At 41.3% G+C, this 21,199-nt stretch overlaps 2 protein-coding genes across 2 annotated transcripts; one reads left to right on the top strand and one right to left on the bottom strand.

Moving 5' to 3' along the window:
- Positions 1 to 25: 25 nt before the first annotated feature.
- Positions 26 to 15,194, top strand: gemin5 (gem (nuclear organelle) associated protein 5). The gene is made up of 28 exons (XM_010784882.1): positions 26 to 404; positions 1,103 to 1,257; positions 1,450 to 1,631; positions 2,061 to 2,200; positions 2,347 to 2,445; positions 2,826 to 2,958; positions 3,460 to 3,625; positions 3,984 to 4,196; positions 4,762 to 4,847; positions 5,234 to 5,316; positions 6,221 to 6,357; positions 7,109 to 7,182; positions 7,539 to 7,720; positions 7,870 to 8,009; positions 8,783 to 8,954; positions 9,060 to 9,260; positions 9,355 to 9,411; positions 9,502 to 9,621; positions 9,705 to 9,800; positions 10,095 to 10,232; positions 11,048 to 11,195; positions 11,449 to 11,568; positions 11,707 to 11,917; positions 12,312 to 12,578; positions 12,726 to 12,888; positions 13,650 to 14,139; positions 14,486 to 14,573; positions 14,719 to 15,194. Exons 1-28 carry the CDS (start codon positions 263 to 265, stop codon positions 14,878 to 14,880), a joined length of 4,365 nt encoding a protein of 1,454 aa, XP_010783184.1. The 5' UTR covers positions 26 to 262; the 3' UTR covers positions 14,881 to 15,194.
- Positions 15,195 to 16,429: 1,235 nt separating this feature from the next.
- On the bottom strand, positions 16,430 to 20,399 carry cnot8 (CCR4-NOT transcription complex, subunit 8). Its single transcript, XM_010784881.1, has 7 exons — positions 20,301 to 20,399; positions 19,186 to 19,395; positions 18,774 to 18,967; positions 18,479 to 18,640; positions 18,063 to 18,207; positions 17,685 to 17,795; positions 16,430 to 17,248 (listed from the first exon to the last, which is right to left on the bottom strand). The coding sequence occupies exons 2-7, from the start codon at positions 19,300 to 19,302 to the stop codon at positions 17,120 to 17,122; spliced, it is 858 nt and encodes a 285-aa protein (XP_010783183.1). The 5' UTR covers positions 19,303 to 19,395; positions 20,301 to 20,399; the 3' UTR covers positions 16,430 to 17,119.
- Between the last annotated feature and the right edge of the window lie 800 nt (positions 20,400 to 21,199).

Below are 21,199 nucleotides of genomic sequence, written 5' to 3'. Positions count from 1 at the left end.
AAGGAATGAATGACAACAAATGTTAATGGTCGTGTTGCAAAAAATATATAAAAAAGATTTGTACAATGATAAACTAGCCAACTCGAAATGGTTTGACCCAACTGGGATTCCGTACTTGGCACCGGTTGAATTTACGACACCACGCTTGCCACACGGCCGGTAGTGTATTTGCTACGACAGTGCAGGCAGCATGTGAGAAGTTGGAGTTTCCTTTATCATACTTTATTCGTAAATTAGTCCAATTTAAACTTTCTGCGGCGTCATGCATGAAAGGTCGCTCCCCGCCTCTCCCAACTGGTACTGCTCCCGCAGCAGTGACGTCAGCAGCAGTGGTTTGCTGGGCGTCGGAGCCAAAAACATCATCTATTTGATTGATGTGTCTGCATCCTCCTGCAGGGTTGTAGGTGAGTCTGCTGTCACTGCTGGACACCACATACACACAGGGTCATTCTGGCACTTATCCACTGGCTTCTATTTTGGCAAAAGTTATGTTGCACGCGTGTTTTTGGGTCCAAATCAAGGTGATCAGATATCCTCAGGTGTGATGATTACAGCTCCTGGACTCACCCACTGAAAGAGGGAACAGATATCTGATCACCTGGCTGGATTGGGAACATAAAGAGCCAGGTGATCAATCCTAAAAACGCCAAATACATATTTGACTTAAATCTTCCCAAGTTCAAGTTACAGACCTTTTTTTTTCCTTTTTGCCTTGTCGCCTTTCTCTATGCGTAATACTGAGATAATAATTAGAATGTTGCTGTTAAAAGATTACTTTACTAATTTATTAGCAGAACACGATTCACTTTCCCTTTTTACTCATCAAGAAAGGGTTTAGGCTGTTGATTAGACACAACAAGCAATTTGAAGTCCCTTCAAATAGTTCCTCGGTTTAAATGGTACTCCAGTGTTTTATGTACTTCCATAATATGTTGAGACCTGTAAGTGACAGATAAAAAAGAGGAGAGGTCAAATGCAAAGCAGTTAACTGAAGTCAGGTCAAGTTAACACTAGATCATATGATCCCCATTATGGTGCTCAATACATTATTTCATTAGACTCACACACATGAAATCCTGATCTCCTGACACTATGTTTTCAGGTGAGCTCGTTGGCCACAAAGACTTGGTGTCCGGCTTTTCATTCTGTCAGCATGCAGGGCAGAGTAACATCTGTGTCAGCTCCTCCACTGATGGGAGCATTCGCTTCTGGGACTCCGACAACAAGGCTCTTATAAGGGAGGAAGCAGCTCATCAGGTGAGTGTTGAATTTCCTGTTCTGTGTCATGGCAAGAGGAATGATGCATTTTCACAATATGCTGGTGCCTTCTGCAGACTGAAAACAGCTGTTTGCCTATCATAAAAACTCTCCACCAGAGCCTGGCGATCAAAACATATTTTGTTATACAGTATAACTAGGATGTCCCTAAAGTTTTGTTCCCACACACAGACCTCCGTATCAGCGGTGCACTGGTCTCCGGTGGATAAAAACCTGGTGGTGTCGGGGGATGAGAAGGGTGTTGTGGTGTGTCACTGGTACAACACCGGCGACACCACCAGCTTCTTTCCAGAGCCCAGGACCATCTTCTGCCTCACTTGCTCCCCTCACACCTGGAGAACTGTGGCTGTCGGGTAAGAAGATATCAGAGAGCACAGTTCACTCTGCTGGATTTACAACTTGAAGTCGTTTTCTTAAAACATGATTCAGAACGTCAAATCTGAATGACAAATTAGGTTTCAGTTAGGCTTAATTTGTTTATAATCATAAATAAAATATTACTAGAAGACATTTGTGATTATGAAACCCTTGTACTCAACTGTGAAAATAAAACAAAATCTATTCTCCAGCTCCGGAAAAAGAAAAATCTTAGGATCTGTTAAACATTAATTTATTTAGGTTTTGTTTATTAAAAAAAGTCTTCTTCAAATCTAAGAAGTGACACTGTGTCAGAGAGGATAACAGTAGGAAACATGTCAAGTTTGTTCAAATTCAATCTTAAGCTGCCACACCAAAGTGTAATACACATATCAGTGACTGTTCTGTCTTCATCCTGTCTCAAGGTACAAAGATGGGATGATCGTGCTGATCGATGTGAGTAAGAAAGGCGAGGTGATGCACCGTCTGCGTGGACACGAAGATGAGATTCACTCTCTGGCGTGGTCGCCTGTAGCCAGCGAGGACACTCTCTACATCACTGAAGGTAGCAGTCATTACAAATAAGCAACATTTCACAATGCAGTAGCAGCCATGTTTTATTTCCTCCTGCACTTTTTCTCCACAAAGAAATACATTAAGATGGAAAATATATTTGTAAACACATATATGTATGTTCTTTGCTTCCTATAGCAACCAGTGGAGCGACTGCAGGAGATGAGAAGGGCTGCTATCTAGCATCTGGGAGCAAAGATCAGACAATGAGGATCTGGAGCTCAGCCAAGGGAAAAAGTAAGAGATTCAGCCTGACTATTGTTGGTGTCTATGTGAAAAAAAACTCGTACAAGTTATATATTTTAAACCTTATGCCAGGAATTTAATTTTTCTTTTCTAATTTAAAAAACAATATATATTTTTTCTCCTGTCAGTGTTCGGGAAAAGAAAAGAAAAAACATTTCTATTTCATTGCATTAACATACAACAACTGTACGTGTTTTTCTAAACTCGAAGTTTGACCACTGGTAAAACTTCAGATAAAAAAAAAGTACTTAATAATAAAATATATATTTTACAAGAATTTAAGAAAATTGAAAAAAACAACTCAAATCCAGAGAGGATCAAAAATCACTCTGCTTTGTGTAATCCTCTTTTTAATCGTTTTTCCCCTGCAGGTGTGATGACTCTGAAGCTGCCATATCTGAAGAAAAGAGGGTCTGCAGTCGACCCCGGGGTCAAGGAGAGACTCTGGCTCCACGTCCACTGGCCGAAGGGACGACCCACACAACTGGTGTCCAGCTGCTTCGGGTACACACAGTTCTTATCATTTTAGAACATCAGAGAAAGCTTTAAAAAAAAGAAACATGGCAACAGCAAGGTTTCTGGGTCACTTAATTGTGTCTTGGAGTTATTTTGCATTTAGAACCCCTTCATTAATAACTTTCCTGTTGTCAGCATCTGGTGTTTTTACTTCCAGTAAGGAATCAATGTCACATTGCAGATACTTGTTATTATCTTACGGTGATGCAGATGCTTTGCCTTTTTATTTATAGTCCACTCAGTCTCAGATCAGGGTGTCACGTTGTTTAGTATATTGGCGAACATAAATAATAAAAAGACTATAATTAAACATTTAGTTTTATTGGCTTTTATCATGAATTGGCACAGGAATACAAGTGTATATAGTTATTGATCATATGAACCATAATCGTGGAACAAGAAAATACACACAGCGTAGTAGAAAGGGACCATGCATGAGACAAAAACATGTACTCCTGTGTGTAAATAAATGTGTGTGTGTCTTATCAGTGGTGAGTTGGTGATCTGGGACCTAACCCGGACAGGGAAGCAGAGGTGGACTCTGTTGGGGACATCATCAGAGGGGCAGAACCACAACAGGATCGTCTTCAACGTGAGTTCAGTTCACCTGCAGGACGACAGAGAGCTGATCATCAGCACCTCCATGGACAGAGAGGTGAGTCACCGTCTTTGATCTTACACATAACGGGAATGTGTTGCTTTTTGTATAATCACAAGCAGCTTGTTTCATGTACAGAAATTGCACCTCTCATCCTTACCTGGTTGTTGAGCCTTGTATAAAATACACTGAACAAAAGTATAAAGGCAACACTTTTGTTTTTGCTCCCATTTTTCATTAGCTGAAATCAAAGACCTGAGACTTTTTCCATGTAAACAAAAGACCTGTGCAGCAGGAGCGTATTTGCTACTTAATGATTGTGTAATAAAGGGTACAAATGTTAGTCTTGTTGCAAGCAATGTTTTCAGTGTTCCATCTTTAAGTATTCACCTTTTTTCCACTTTTTATTCTCCAGATTAAATGCTGGGACCTGGCCTCTCTGGACTGCTGTTGGACTCTGCCCACCCTGGGGGGGTTCGTCTACGCCCTGACCTTCTCCCCTGTGGGAACAGGGTGTCTGGCGCTGGGTGTCGGGGACAACATGATCCGGGTGTGGAACACACTGACCACCCAGAACCAGTACGACACCCGGTCCTTCTGGCAGGGCATCAAGTCCAAGGTCACAGCGGTAAGATGAGACTATCAGGATGTTTGTGGAGACAATTATAATGATAACATTAAACTTCCATTTTTTTGTTTTCCATGAAGCATCCTCCATTTTAAACAGCTGTGACAACTCTTACATGACATAAATATAAGATTTAGTGCTTTGAGAAACTTTCAATACTAAGATGGCGCCGCAGATGTACACCGAACTCTTTCACCAGGGAAGAGCTCCTAAACATTAAAGAAACAACTTCAGCGGATTACTTTCCCACTTTTCTCTGTTCTTCCGTGGAATTATTGGACATTCTTGTAAAAAGTACCCTCACGTGCATCCGAGCACTGAAACGCCACAGGAGAGGGAAACGGGCTGGGATACTCGTGCGCCTCCGCAGCCTATGGTTCATTCATTCATTCATTTCCATGTAAATTACTGCTTTATTTTATTGCTATTTAACTATATTTTATTAGGGTGTCCTTAAAGATTTCTTGTTTTATATTTTATGTATGTACCATGACATCAAGTCAAATTCCTCGTATGTGTGAACCTACCTGGCAATAAACCTGTTTCTGATTCTGATTCACTGCAGCTGGCATGGCACCCAAAAAAAGAAGGATCCTTGTCTTTTGGAACAGATGATGGAAAAGTTGGCATCTACGAAGTGTTCTCAAACAGGTACGATTCCAGACTTTTGGTTTTAAGTTATGTACGTTTCCAACACTTTAACAAACCTCCACACGTTCGACCTCACCCTACTGTAGATTTTTACCTGCAGTTCCTCATTGTCCAAAGGAAATACAAAAACAAAAAACCTTAGTGTTTACAATAAAACTCCACAGGGGACCTTCATCAAAATGACGATGGATATGATTTTTCTAACTGCTCAAAGAGAAAATTGCTCTGACTTGGACTTTGTGTGAAGACTTTTCTGTAGGTTAAACCATTGTTTTTCTAGTGGGTTTGTCCCATAATCTCCAAACTCCCCGGAGTCCCATTGTCCTGCAGCTATCTATGTCATGTATGGCTGACTCTCCATTTGTTCTGCTTCATCTCCCCCCCAGACCTCCTCAGATATCGAGTTCCTATCACAGAAAAACGGTGTACACACTGGCCTGGGGGCCCCCAGTCCCCCCGATGTCGTTTGGTAAGCTCCTAATGAACTGGAAGAACCTCCTGCTGCTCGTTGTGAACGCTCTGACTCAGGAGAAAACTCCTGGGATAGGACACTGAAAGTCAGCGAAAAAGCCCAAATGGCTCTGCACGCATTATTTGTAATTAACTCCATAATTGAAAAAGCTGGAAAAAAACATGTAATGCTCACCTCCCACTCGTGGTGAAATCTAGACGTAGGAAGTTCATTTCACCAGCTGTCGGCAGCTCACATTTTGATGAGCGTATATCAATCGCTTGGCTTCGAATCCATAGATATAATTGTTACCGGGCCAAAAATGAGCTGGTTGCTCCTTAACACTCTAGAGAAAAAGCGTATTTGATGCCAACTCGGCTCTCTTCATGAGCTCTGGGATCCCATTGGTTTGGATCCCCAAGCTAAATTAAAATAGTGGTGCAGAGGAAAATCAGGGCCAAATGCTTCTTACGTCTCTGGATATCTGAAGACTATCAACTGTCACACTACTTGTATAGTTCTTTACAAGAAGACCTGAGAACACAGAGTAACTATATGTAGAGTGCCTTTTTAGCTGGGTTTCTAGAATATATCGCGACTTCAGCAGTAACTAGACTGAAACTCACTGAATGGTTCATACGTTAAAAGGTTTACATCTACATTTTTAAGGTATATGGTTTAGGTGAAAGGTTACTGTAAATAAACCACATTGAGTCATTGTGATCAATCATTTCGGAAAAGTTTCAAGTATTTTAATCAACCTCTGTAATGCAGAATACAATTAGTCCAAGCTGAACCAGAAGGAAGTTCTTCAATGAAATGTATTTTGTGTAATTGCCCTATGAGCAGTTAAACCAAAAGGTCAATAAAAAGCGTATATCCCTGACACTAAGTTAATACTGTGTTTGTCTGTGATGTTCAGGTGCCGCAGGAGGAAAGCCGTCCTACAGCCTGTACAGCTGCGCAGGGGAAGGCACCATCCTGCAGCACGACCCGTCTAAACTGAGTGGAGAGGCTGGGGACATCGACAAGCTGATCAGAGACACCAACAACATCAAGGTGAGAGGGGCGATGGTGGAATTCTCTGGGCCATTTAACATGTTCTAATGTGGTTGATTTAGAAGTTAATGCTTTTTTAAATGTGGTTTGGTACCATGATTTACGCACTGAACTGTTCAGGGTACTAGTTGCTTTTCATGCTGCTGACACTGCGATGAGCAGTTTAGTCGTTATTATATATTCAGATTGGTGCAGTGTTCCTGTAATCATTTTATGAGTCCCTTTTTATCTTATCTCTGTGTCCTCTGATATCCATGCACATACTTCAGAAAGCCTTTACTCAACCAGCGTCACAATCTCGGTATGAAGTCATTACAAGAGATAGTGACACAGGCTGAAGACAGATAACAGGAGGAAAATAATAGTAAACACAGAAAAGGAAAAACAATTGATTAGATATGTTTACCAGTAAAGTCAGTAGCAAGGGGGGTGCATGAGTAGTTTGAGGAAAATATTTTACAAGTCACAGGAGAGAGCCTCTTGACAAAGAAGGGAGTGATTTATAGTATGAGAGCACTATTGGTTCGTCCCACTAAGATGATCACTACTTCGACCCCTATGTACCAACAGAAAGAAACAATCAATCAAAAACTCACATGAGAAAATCTCTTTATTCTATCTGTGATAAAGCTTTAATCGAGGTTAATACCAAGGTTGCACTCCTGGCATGACGGTTTATTCTATGTTTTCCTGCTCATAGAAAGAGAGGTGATTTTAAAAGGTCATAAAGGTGAGCTCTGCTTCCCAACAGCACAAGCTGTCTCCACACACAGACTTCAGCTGGAAGCCAGATGGGAAAGTGGTTGCCATCGGCAACGAGGACGGGTGAGTGACGACCGTCTCATAATGAACCATCAGCCTGTCAGGTCCTCTCTACTCTGTGTGGTCTTCATAACAAAAATACTGGCTAGTTGAGACCTTGCTAATTAGTTTATTGTGATGTTTTGTAATGCACTATGTATATAAAAGGACAAAAAATTATCAAATGAGCCTTAATTAGTTTGCTTTCCAAATCTGGCTGTTAGGCAAGAAGTCATCCAGTGTTGATATTATAACCGTCTCTATCGTTTTGTCATGCCTTACTAGTTTTCACTTTGGTCTTGGAACTACAATTACTTACATTTTTGATCGTGGTTCCTGTGTGTTTTCCAATGCTTGATAGCACATGCTCTCTGTCACAGGTGTATTGATGTGTATGAGGCTCCCAGTCTGAAGCTTCTGTGCAGCATCCAGCAGCACCACAAGATCATCAACACGTTGCGCTGGCATCACGACCACAGCTCCCCGCCGGAGCTGCACGGCCTCCTGGCGTCAGGCTCCAGCAACGCCACCGTCTACGTGCACGACCTCCGCTCCATCATAGGTTGGCCAAGCAAATTATACTATTCAGTCAGTCCTACATCATTTGTAAGAGCTTGTATTTTTTTCTGAATTGAAATAATAATATTCAACATCACTTTAAGATGTTCTAAGCCGGGTAGGTATTTAAATGCTGTTTCCTTTTCTGCACAGAGAGTCCTCCAGAAAGCCCTGTAGTGTTGACAGAGCCGTATCGCAGGCTGTGTGGTCACACCGCTAAAATCACCGGTATGGTCTGGAGTCCACACCACGAAGCCCGGCTGGTCACCGTCTCATATGATGGAACAGCTCAGGTTAGTATCATGTGCATAAAACCATGATAATGGTTAACTCAGCTGCTCCAGAGTCTGTCTGAATCAACCAAAAACTGTAGGGACATTTCTTGAATCTGTCTGCCACAGGCTCCTTTCTAAGGGTTTGGAATTCGCTTTACCTTTGATTGAATAAGTAGGCTTGGTTTCTTAAAGGTCCCCTACTATACTGTTTTTCATCAATATATTATAGGTCTCAGATGTATACGAAACATGTCTCCGAAGTGTTTGGCTCGAAATACCAAACAGATCATGAATTGTAGCATCCCATAATCCCCTCTGTTTCAGCCCTGTTTCAAAAGAGCTGATTCTCTATCTGTTACTTCCGATGAAAATAAGGAGCCCCTCCCCACGCCCCTCTGAGAGATATTTGGTTAAAAAGAACACAATGGTGCTCTAGGAGGAGATTCAGGTGATAAGGTGGGGGGGGGGGTGTTACCTTGGTTGGTTATTGGCTAATGGTTGCACAACCCAAAAAAATCGTTATGACATCATAAAGTGACCAAAGTCTCATCTGCTCATTTTCAGACAGGTTTTTATGTAAATGACCAGGAGAAAAAGAGAGCACATTTTTTTTCTTGAAACTTTCAGAATCTCAGAAGGGACACATATTTCTTTATAAATAATTTTGCATAATAGGTGACCTTTAATGTCAACTGTTGCATCAGACATTCTTATCAATTTGAAGTCCCCGTTTCATTTAATTGTTTCTTTTCAGATTTGAAACCTTCTTTGATTTGTTTTCTTCTGTTCAGGTGTGGGACGTGTTGGAGGAAGCAGCTATCTGTAACTACCGCGGTCACGTTGGTTTCCTGCTGTGTGTGGACTGGTCGCCTGTGGATCCAGATGTGATCTGGACTGGAGGAAAGGACTTCACGCTGCATGAATGGAAGGTCTCCACACAAGAGTTTACAAAGCCACCTAAAGGTGAACATCTGTCTTGAGAAACCAATAAATCCCGACCTCCAACTCTCTCTTTCTGGACTTTAGTGAAACGAACTGACTGTAACGTTCACATGCTTATCCTTTCAGGGAAAAAGATGGTCAACCTGAAGGAGAAGAAGAAGAAAAACAAGAAGGTGTCAGGGGCCGGAGGGGCCGGAGGGGCCGCACCACTAGAGATGAACGGAGGTTCAGTTACAGGAGGAGTGAAGGCGGTGAAAGCTCAGGAGCTGTCTGGTGAAGATGAGGAAGATGAAGTCAGCTCAACAAGCAGTTCCGTACCTCCATCAGGTAAGAGAGTTGTAGTTATAGATTTAGCAAAAGTAAGATTTGTAGGACCTTTTTTAAAGTGAAGCCAACTTTATTCTGAAATGTTGTTTTTTAGCCATAATTGAGACGCAAAGAAAAGCCTTCACTGCCGTAAAGAGCAAAGACAAACCAGGTACGTGCTCTAGTTCATAAAACAACTTCAGCTGAATGTCTGCATCTGTTTTACATGTAACTGTATGGGTGTGTCTGCAATTCTCTCCAGACTTGCTGAAGAAGAAGAAGCCTCGCTCCATGCTGCCCGTCAGCACCGCCATGGACCATCGGCCCAAAGAGGATCTGCTGCAAGACTGCATCACTCTGGCCTCGGTCAAACACAACAGTGGTAAGAGAGGATTGATTCGCACAACTGTTATAATACATAAAAAGACGGTTCGATTTACTGTTCTGTGTGTGTGTGTGTTCCAGCTCCCCCTGCAGGGTGTGTCCCAGGCCAGGGAGAGCACATCCATCTGGGCCTCTTTTCTGACAGGCAGGCTCTGCACCGCATGTTTGAGGCAGAGGGTAAGTCATTATTTCCTTGTGTTGACACAGATATGTTAATAAACCATGGTCATATCTTTCAGGCCGTTATTGTCTGTACTTGAAGCTGCCTGTTTATAGTAACACAAGTTAGCTGTTCCTTAGACCTGAACACTTTAGACCCTGAGCATGATGCACACAGTCACTGCCAGGTTCATGTGCTCCTGATAGAAATCACTGAGCTATATCAGCAATATTGAAATGACCCTTGAATGAAGTGGGATTCCAGATGTTCTGTCAGTGAAGTAATTGTATCCGTTGTCTCTTGTTCTTCAGAGGAGGGTCATGTGGAGGCGGGTCACTTTGAATCAGTGGTGTACCTGCGGCTGTGGAGCGGAGACCTGGAGGGGGCGCTGCAGCTCGCCACAGAGAAGGGAGAGCTGAATGACCACCTGCTCTCCCTCGCTCCCATGGGTTAGGACCTGTGCTATGTTGGATATACGTTTATCTTTAGCTAACACTCACTGACACCTTCTCTTGATGTAGAGCCATTTTTGCTCCAAAAAATAGACTCAAGCTTTACTTAAGTCTATTTTTCTTCGATAAAATCAAGGCACACCACAGAGCGACTATAAGTTGGACTGATTACATCTCATTAAGCTGTAAATCAGACCCTTGCACACTCACTCTATGAGCAGCATCAACGTGGTGCTTCATTCATGTTTAAATCTTATACAACATAACATTAGGAGGCTTCCAAACATAACAACAACTCCTGTTAGGGCTGTAACCGAATATTCGTTCGTTGGAGTACTATTCGGGTTTCAATGTCGTTATTCGGATATTGGTTTTGTTCCCGTTTTTTTTTTCAAATGGAATTTATTGAAATCTCCAATATCAACGTAAGAGCTTGTGCCTCTTCAGGGGGTGCTAACACTTAACCATAAACGTTATCGTTGACTTTCTCCGTCTTTATATGTAGATATTACTTTTCTCCGTTAATCTCACGTTGTTTCCAAAGCAACAACAACTTCCTGTCAACTGCGCTACCTCTCCTTGAAAATAAAAGCATGTCCATAAATAGGAAGCCAAGCCAAATTACACTTAAGACATATACAACTGCAACGAAAGTAACAAACACAATGCGATATCCTTTTCAATTTCAAAGAACACAAATTGGGTTACATTAACAAATAACTATAAAACGACAATACTGTAGAATGACAAAATGAATGCCGTGAATACACCGAAATACACGTGTTGAATAACTCCTGTGTTTCCTCCTCCAGCGGGGTTCCTGGTGTGGAGCCGGACAGTGGAGGCCTTTGTGAAGCAGCTGTGTCTGCAGGAGCAGTACCTGAAGGCAGCATCTCACCTGCTGTCAATCAACAAGCTGTACGAAGCCATCAACCTGCTGCGTTCTCACAAGCTCTACAGGTTCCCTCTCTTCATCTTTTTGTTCAAATGAGCATTTATTTACTTATTTTTGTCATTAGCCTTCGGTCAAATACCTACACAGTAATGTGCACAGTTTGTTTGGTCTGCACGTGTTGCTGTGCTACAGCATGGAGGGTAAAAATGAAAGAACTTGAACATTTCTAGTTGTTCGCAGCAGATCTAGCCATGTTTCTGGTTTTCACGGCAAATATGTTTATATTCTAAAAGAACAGATCTGTGTGTTTTTCGTCAGAGAGGCCATAGCCCTGGTGAAAGCCAGGCTGCCAGCAGAGGAGCCGGTCCTGAAGGAGCTGTACACCTGCTGGGCCGCCGTGCTGGAGAGGGACGGACATTTCTCTGCAGCCGCTAAATGGTAAGAACTGGAAGGATTCCTGAAAGTGTCTTCTCGTACTCCTGGTGGGATTTAACTGGCAGTTAATGTCAATGTAAAACTCTATTGCAGACTTTATTTAAACGTGTCCTTTCCCGTTTGTTTTACCTCGTCTTCCAGTTACCTGGCTGCTGGCGCCAGTTTCGACGCTGCTAAAGTTATCGCCAGGAAGAACGACGTCTCCTCGCTGAGCACCGCGGCCAGTCTGGCCAGAATCTCCGGAGAGGTTGCCCTGGCTCAGTCGCTGGCGCTGCGGTGCGCTAAGGACCTGGCAGCTGCTCAGGACTGGACCGCAGCCCAGGAGGTCCTGAGCTCACAGGAGAGCCTGCTGGTCAGTGGCAACAGCATGACACAGAAACACTTCCCTGCAGCGCAGAAAATAAAACTTTTATTGTATTTGAGACAGGATGATGATGATGATCTTTTTCTTGAATTAAAACAACAAGACATGCAAAAATGGTTGGGAACCACTGCAAATGTTTTGGGTATTCCTATTAAATATTGCTTAGGGAAGGTCTTGAAGAGAAATCTGCATTTTGAGCATGATATGTTGTTTTATATATTTAAATTCCTAATCCCTAAAATCCATATGCATCTGAAAGAAATCTGCTCATCTTATCAAATACATGACTTTACAGGTTATACATTCAAAGAATAGGGTCAAAAAAAGATTTGAATTTTAATTGTTTTGAAATAAACTCTTAAAGTGTTTCCGCCCTGTGCAGGTCCACAGGCTGCATCTGTGTGTCGCTGAGCTGCTGGCCGTGATGTTGGCAGACCCTCAGGCTGCGTCTCCGCCCTGCGTCTCCACCAACCTGTGGGCGTCTCCAGGCCAGCGTCACGTCAGCATCCATGGCCGAGTGAAAGCCGTGTGGGAGGAGCAGTTTGGCGTTTCACAAACGTCTGCAGGACACCGCAGCGTCAAAACTCTTTTGCAGGAGCTGAAGTCTTTGGAGAGTCCTGCACCCACCGCCAACATTCCTCTCAGACAGGTGACAGTCTTCAAAGTGCTCGCATGATTTTAAACCATTTGTGCTAATTAAAGAGGCCAAATGAGAAGTGTCTTATAAGTACCTCAACTATTTCCCTGATCTGTCTCTATCTTGTTGTGTCTTTGTTGTTGTTGTCCTTGTCCTCAGGTTCAGCTGTATTCCTCCCTCCATCTGACCCGTGCTGTGTTGAGCTTGTTATCAGACGATGACGGGCAGCTGATAAAGGAGCTGTGGCAGGCGGTGGCCTGGCTCAGAGACGCCGGACACTTCTGTGTCTCTGCAGAGCTCTGCAGGCTGCTGTTCCCTGACGGTATGTCTGTCTAATAATCCATCAATCAAGTTTTAATTTGGTTTCTTTTTTAATCATTTAATTCTTTGAGATTTTAGCTAGAGTAATATGTTTACGTTTTTTAAGATTTCTGTTTTTGGTTGATTTCCTATCATAATTTAGATAGTGTTATGCCCTTTAATAATAATAATAATATACTTTATATATATATAGCACCTTTCATGCTTGACGCAGCCCAAAGTGCTTTAAAGACATTGACGATAACAAATGAGGAACATAATTAAAATATGTTAAAACATGAACAGTGATACTACTACAAATGTATAAGCCAAATTAAAAAGATCTTTAATTTACTTTTGTAAATTCCAATTGAGGTTGCCGTTCTAAGATGAAATGGTTCCACAGTTTGGGGCGATATAACAACAGAAAGCAGCCTCCCCAGTGTTCTTGTAATGCACTCTAGGTACATTTAAAAGTGAAACATTGGAGGATCTGAGTGTCCTTGCTGGTTGATCAAATGAGAGACAGTCACTGTACTCATGTTGAAAGTGCCTAAAAGAGATTTTAGCAATTGGTACACATGAAAACTAAACCAATTTTGAAATACCAGATATACATTTTCAAATGTCAAATCTTTTCTGCTGTAAAATGATTTGATCCATCAAGGGATGAATTGATCATGGAAATAATCATCATTTGCAGCCCAAATATTTACATTTGATTGATATGTAACTAGAGCTGCCACACCAATCTTTATTTTATTCTTTTCTCCGTTTCACCAGGTAAGGTCACGGTTTGTTCACTAAATCACCCCAAAGTACTTCAGTACGCAGAGGAGGAAGCCAAAGCGGCTGCTGGCAGTCTTGAGGCGTTCGTCCATTACCACCGTCTGTACCAACACTGGTGGAGCAACCCCACCCAGATCCAGAGCAGATGTTCCCTCCCATTAGCTGACTGCAGTCATGGAGAGGAGGTGGAGGAGAAAGTGGTGAATGGAGAAGGAGATGTTTCTGAGTCAGGGGAGAGTGTCAGTCCGGAGACTTGGACATTTCAAGACCTGGACCTCGGTGCGTATGGGCTTCTGTCTGAGCGTCACGCCGCCTGTCAGGCCTCCCAGAGGTCAGTGAGGGAGATCCAGGAGCGGATCGCAGCCCTGGTGCTGAGGCACAGCCGGGCCCAGGTAGGGCAGCTGGACTCTGGGGAGAAGGAGGCCGCAGACAGGCCCCTGCAGCTCTCCTCCAGCAGAGAGGGCTCTGCTGATGCTGAGCAAAGGTGAGGGCTCCGTTACTGACACATTCGTGGGTCTCTTCATATCATGTTTGCCTGTGAAACTATAAAATATACCATTCAGTACTCTTTTCATTGATCTACTGATTTAATTCCAACACATGCAGTATCCAAAATTATGCTTTGTCTAAATCTCTACAGTTTAAAATGACATGACTTTTTTTATGGCATTATACTATGCTTTAATTTAGTTGACTTTGTAATGACATTTGATATGACATACTAGGTGATTAAATTCAGCAGTTTACATTTTGAACATTTCAGGTGTTCAGCTGATCTTGTTGGATTATATGGATTGTCCCATTAAGCTTCTGTATGTGCTCTCCCTCAGGCCTGAGGAGCAGGAAACCCTGCTCTCTCTGTCTACCAAGATGTCAGAACACCAGAAACAGCTGGCTGACCTGCCGAACACAATCAAGGTATTTAATTATTGTTAAAATCTGTGGTGCAATACTAAAATATTGATAACGACACAACTATCAATACCAAACAAGCTGACTTTATCAAGTGATTTAAGAAGGGTTTCATTTCTAATAACTCAATTATTTTCCTGTTCCCTCTCAGATGTATCCTCACCCCGATGTTGTTGAATGCTGTCTGGTTCTCCTGCACATCAGCAAGTCTTCGTCTCTCTCAGAGTCGCTCCAACTAAAGGCCAAAGATCTGCTCCGCAAATACGGAAAAGATCCCTCCGTCCTCAAAATTGCTCAGAAATTCCTTAGCTGAATCTTTCATTTAAAGACTGAAAGAAGCACTTCCTTTGTACAGCATTTTTTTTTTTGATGAGTAAAAATAAACTTTATTTGATTCTACTTCCAGAAAAGCCTGAAAGTCTTCTGTAAGAGCTGCATGCTCATTTTCTGTCTGTATTTTGACCTCGAGTAACAATTGTTGTTAAACTTAAACACTAACGGTTCAAACTGTTATTAATTGATAGGTAATTATTTATTTCAACATGCTTCCAGCAGCTTGTCTTGTGTAAAGATTTGATGCTTTGCTCTAGTGCAGGGGTCTGCAACCCGCGGCTCTTTAAGCCCTCTGCTCTGGCTCCCTGGAGTTTAGACAAAAATAAAATAAAAATATTTGTAGGACTATTTATATTTAATTGCACGGTCGAATATTTTTGGTATCTTGTATTTTGAGGTGATACTGTGACACATAAATAAAAAATAAAACTGTTTTAATTAGGTCAACTAAAAGATGCGTCACATCCTGCTACGGTCCCGCGCCAGCGCCTTTTCTTGCAGGCGAATAACCTGACCCCCGGCTGGATGAGCGAACTATGGATACATCAAAGAAAATAAAAGTATCGGAGGAACACAGAGGGTTTAATTCTGCTTTCACAGCAAACGATGCTGGCTTACCGGTATGTTTGATATTACATTACATTGCATTTAGCTGACGCTTTTATCCAAAGCGACTTACGATAAGTACATTCGACCAGATATGATATGTGGAGAGAAGCTGTCAAAGGTGCTGCAGCCTTTACGTATCGAGGAGAAAAACAGCTGACGATCGTCAGTCAGTCAATTCACTCTGTTAACTCTTTTTAGGGTGCAGCTATATCTTTTATTTATTTCAAAGTGGGCCCATTTTAATTGTATTCAAATGTGCAGAGGACTCCCCGAGTGCTGTTTAATTCATTTTAAAGTAGGCATGTGTATTTTTTTGTATTCTCCTTATAAGATTAGAGAAACAGTTTTCTATAATGTAATAAATAATAAATGCAAAAAAACGGTAGTTATAACAATATATACAACTGTATAAGCTGTCAAATATGTTTTGCGGCTCCAGACAAAAGTAATTGGTGGATAAGGGGGCGAAATGGCTCTTTTGGTCCAAAAGGTTGCAGACCCCTCTCTAGTGTTTCAATACATGTTATGTCTTTGGGCAGTGAAGGTAGTGTGGCTTTACAATTTATGGCATGAAATTTTACTGACAAAACAAATATGTAAAAAGATGGAAACTATTTGGCATTTTTATGCTTGATAAATTGGTATTTGTGCTCAGAAAGTTTATACATGTTCTTTCTGACTGATTAGTCCAATTGCTGCAGCCCTCGTTTTTTATTTTAAATGCGAGATTGCAGACATGCTTGGGTAAATCTGGCATTAAGTCTCCTTTGTTTGTAGCCTTTATTTAACCAGGTGGAAGCCCCTTGAGATCAAAAGATCTCTTTTTCAAGGGTGACCTGCAGAAAAGCCATTGAAACAAATGTCAAACAAGCTGTCAGTGTGTGTGGCCGGTAAAAAAGATTGAATACTTAACGTTTACATTCAAAATACAAAACAATTTAATATACAACTGTTTAAAACAATGTAGAATGTAAAAACAACAGCAACCACAACATCTGTAAACCTGGTGGTGGACAGTTTGTCATGGTGGGTGAATGTACAGAACCACAGTAGTTTGCCCATTGAGACACATGCATAACCAAGCACAGTTATACACTTCGACGCCCACTGTTAAAAGTTTCTGAAAGTGGAAAAGAGCTAAAACATTTTTATTTTCATCAAAATTATACATTTTAATTTACAGGCCCTTCCAACATTAACTTAAAAAAATGAAATCCCTGCAACAAGAGACGAGTCCCGCTGATGAGAAGGATATTCTGAATTGAACAAACTGACTGTTTTTGGCAAGGTTTGGTCTGAAATCACAGTACGATGGAGGAGCTGGTCCCATGCTGTTAAAGGGGGGGGGGGAGGGAGGAAACAAAAACAGGTTTAAAAAATGGTTCTGAATATGTGGCCATATACTCAGTAAAAGCGACTAAAAAGAAACGTCTGAGCCAGTGAAGGATCCAATGTCACTGCGAGTCCGTGTCCATTTTACAGTCACTCGGGAGGAAAATGTAAAGAAATATTTGTTTAGTCTCGTTCAGGGATCACGTGTTGAGGGAGATCAGGGGGGGAATCTGCTGGTTGGGTTTTTAAAACAAGTGCGTGTTCCACTTGAAGGTCAGTCAGTGCTTGTTGTTGGTCTCCTCCTGACCCGAGCCGGAGATGCCGTTCTGCGGCTGGGTGGAGCCCGAGCCCAGGCCGTATAATCTCCCACAATACTTTGCATCATCGATATTGTCCTCAAAGAAAAGCTGAGACAGAAAAAACAGATTTCCATTACATTCTGCTGTAGATATGAAAGCCCATCTTCCACTCTAACATGCTGTATTCAGGTATGCAAACTTATCAGGGTGAAAAAGGATTTCCTTGGTGTACTGCATTTCCTTTTAAAACAGGAAGTTCAATTGGGAAGTATAACAGTAGGTGAGTGAAGCTCTAGCAAGGCATGGTAACCTTAGGGCCACAAAAGCAGATTTTAGGTCTTAAAATAAAGTCAGGTTTTTCACGTGATGATCCCAATCGTGTTTCGGACACATGACTATAATTATTGTAAAAAAAGAAAATCAGAGTGCATCTTTCTAGAAATATTGTAATTCATCAGGGATAAGAAATGTGAAGGCGGCTTGAACTGCAGCTCAGCAAGACTCTAAAGCATTTTAAAACATCAAGACATGTGTTTAACCGTACCTCTTTCATCCTGAAGAAAGCCATGCCGGTGAGAAGCGAGTCAGATCCGGCCTGATGCTGCCGCCCGATCCTCTTTAGCTCCAGCTGCTCCGCTACTTCCTGCAGCCCTCCCTGCAATAACACATGTCAGATAGCTCAAGGCTTGTTTTGACATAATTTGATTTCTTATATTGTAAGAAGGATCATTTGCCCAATCAACACCTCTGATGAGGTTTGGACAAAATGACTGTCTTGTATATCTGTGGATATTCTTTATGAATTAGTAGCGCATCAGTCTCATTTCATTGTGTTTCAATTGCCATCTTCGCTACAATGATCATAAGCCCTTTCTTGTTCTTAAGTGGAGTTAGGACTCCACAATAAAGGACTCTTGAATACCTTCAAGTTCTTGCAGCTCTTCATCAAGTACTTGACGTCGTAGATGGCGGGGAAGAACAGGTTGAGGATCTGGAAGAAGTCGTGTTCTTCCTCAGGGAGCCGTGCGTCTGTTAGGAGCTTCACCAGGTAGCCGAAGTCGTAGCCGCTAAGAGAAACAGAACAGAGGTGTTGGGTTTAGGATGGACATGGCCTTGATCGAAAGGTGTGCAAGATCCACTGTTCCCACCAATTCATTCTAACATATTATATAGTCTTTAAGGCTCTAGTAACATTTAGAGATGTAACCAAAATGATATGAAGTGATTTTTTTAATGAATTATTTTAAATAAATAATATAACATTCAAGAAACTGTAGGATCAACGCCCGGTAAAATGGGACTAACAATGCAAAAGCTGAATTAGAACAGACGGCTGACCTGTGGAAGGAGAGCCACTTTGTGTTTTCACACAGCACCAGGCCGGATGTCATGAGGAGCTCAGCAAAGTAGAGTGTGTCGATTCCCTCTTCTTCATGCTTTTTAAACTGGAGGCCGGAGTTCTGGAGTAGGTCTATGGAGTCCTGCGAGTACATGTCTTCTCTGTGATGAGCAAAAAAAAAGCAAAAACATAGTGACATTAAAGGAATGCTACCATCACGTTCAACCATCAGCCGATACGTCTTTTAGGTCAGGATGGATTTGATTAGACGGTGCGAAAGGACGGTCCACTTACGTGAGGTTGAATTTGAAGTTGAACTGCCACGTCGACGTGCCAGGAGGATATTTTCCCGCCTCGTTCATGAAACTGAGGCCGAGCTGGATGATCTTCAGGAGGTCGACATTACACCGGAGCAGCTGGTACTGGTAGTCTACTGTGCTTCGAAACTCACCGATTGGCCGGACAACCACACCAGGGAATTCTGTGTCCTGATGAAACATAAAGACAGAGGTGAAAACTCCACCTTTTAATTATTATTCCTGCACTGTTAATGCTCAACGTAACGTGATGGCAAATCGTCACTCAATCACTGCAGTTTTTTAATGTAATGTTTTTGTCTCCAATGCATTATTTAAGAAAACAACATATACAATTCAAAGCTTTACTTAGAAATAAAGCAATCATTTGCAGCAACGTAATCTCTTACCATGGCAATGAAACTGTAGCTTTGAATAACTTGCCGGATTTTCCTCATTTCGTCCTCCACATTACTCGCCCAGACTTCACAGATCATCTGACTGGCATCGGTTATTGCGGCTGGCATGTTGGCAGGTTTGGATGAGAGCTAAAAGCCCAACAATCCTGCAGCACGTGTGAAGGGGGCGAAGGGGAGGCGGTGAGATGAAGAGGGACGACTCTGGGAGAGGATACAACAAAAATGAGTTGGTTAATAAGTATAAATCTAACTGCAACACTGGAGTTAAGACAGCATTATTTAAGCAAGGATGAGGATAGAACGACTGCTGTTTCAATAAGCAAAATGCACACACTAATGTTTAAAGCACATATCAACACCCCCCCCACACACACACACACACACACACACAAACACACACACACACACACAGTAAACAAGGTCAACATATGCTAAGTATTCTAAAATGTTGATAATAAACTGAAAAAGCAATCTTTATTATAGTTTGAAATATCTATATATAAATTAGCGAATTAGTCATCAATCCAAAGTGTGAAATGTTGCAACACATGTGCAATACAACCATTAACATCCCAAGTGATGACTGTAGATAAGTTGATATTTGCTGTTTATTGTTTTTATTTTATTATGTTTATACTTTATTCAACCTTTTAAATATTTTAATGCCTTAACACACTGATGCTGTATTAAAATAACTTCCAAACGTGGGATCAATAAAGTATCTATCTATCTATCTATGCGTTACCATGACAAGAAGATGAATTAGCCTCATACAAGTTAGCTAACAGTTGTTTACAACATCGAGCTAACACATCATATATACCTAACAAAAAGAACCATATAGTATATAGTAGTAGTATTTGGAAAGGGTTAAGGGTGTTTAGTCATCATTTAAAATAACATTCATACGAACTAACGATGTTGCGGCGCTAGCATGAGTGGCTAATGTTCACAAGCTAATCCTCGCGTTATTGGGAAACACCGGAACAAAACATAAATAAAACGGCTCTGCTTGTCCACTTTTTGCAATGTCACACAGCTCTGAACACTTGAGACATGCAAATGTATTGCTGTTGAAAGTATATACATATAAAAAATAGGTTTACCTCAGAATTTCCTCGACGTTACCCGCCAAGCTAGCTAAAAGCGCCTCTGTTGTTCTTCTTCTTCGTTTTCTCCGTCCCCTACCTCTTCTTCTTTGTGTTTGTTGGCGGGTGGCAATTAGAGGGTAAATGTGCATACCGCCACCTACTGCACTGTCATGTAACGACGTGATTTGAGATATCTACAGGCTAAACGGGTAAATAAGTTAAAACACCTTTTTTCCATATTTTGAATCCTGCTTCCAATCAAAAACAGTTGAGGAAAGATGGATTTGTTAGCTCTACAATATCTGAAAAACTCAACAGTTTTTGTCTTACAAAACAACTCTAAACGTACTGAATTGCTTATTGCTACTGTAATTGAAGAGTACTTTATTGTCATACTAGTAATTACCTTACTTTTAAAATTAACATCCAGCATACAAAACATATGAGTAGGCTACATGATGCATTGTTATCATTTCAAGGGTTGTTTTCATTACATTAAATACTTTAACTTGAAACACTTTTTTGTAAAAAAGTGTGTTACTTCAATAATCTTTCCATCACTTTTCCTTTCAATACAGTATCTTTGCATAGTGTTTTATTTTAAGTAGCTGAATACTTCTTCTATCACCCACACAATGTCCTTAATACTATTTGGAAACTAGCTGTCTAAATAAGATATGTGAGAAAACAAAAAAACAAAATGGATAAATGTAATGTTTATCTATGCTTGATAATAGTATAATATAGAAGACCAACAAGTGGAAACATGCATTACACAGTTGTTATAGTTATATATATATAGTTATAGTTGTTATATATACAGTCTATGATTACATCTTACCGAAAAAAGATAAAAACACAGGATTTCAACCTATTATAACTTCCAGATTAATTAAAAATGTCATTTAATAAAC

This window comes from Notothenia coriiceps, unplaced genomic scaffold (assembly GCF_000735185.1).
Source record: "Notothenia coriiceps isolate Sejong01 unplaced genomic scaffold, NC01 NC01_scaffold00026613, whole genome shotgun sequence".
NCBI lineage: Eukaryota > Metazoa > Chordata > Actinopteri > Perciformes > Nototheniidae > Notothenia > Notothenia coriiceps.
The sequence above is the reverse complement of the archived record's forward strand: the minus strand, read 5'-3'. Positions and strand labels throughout refer to the sequence as shown.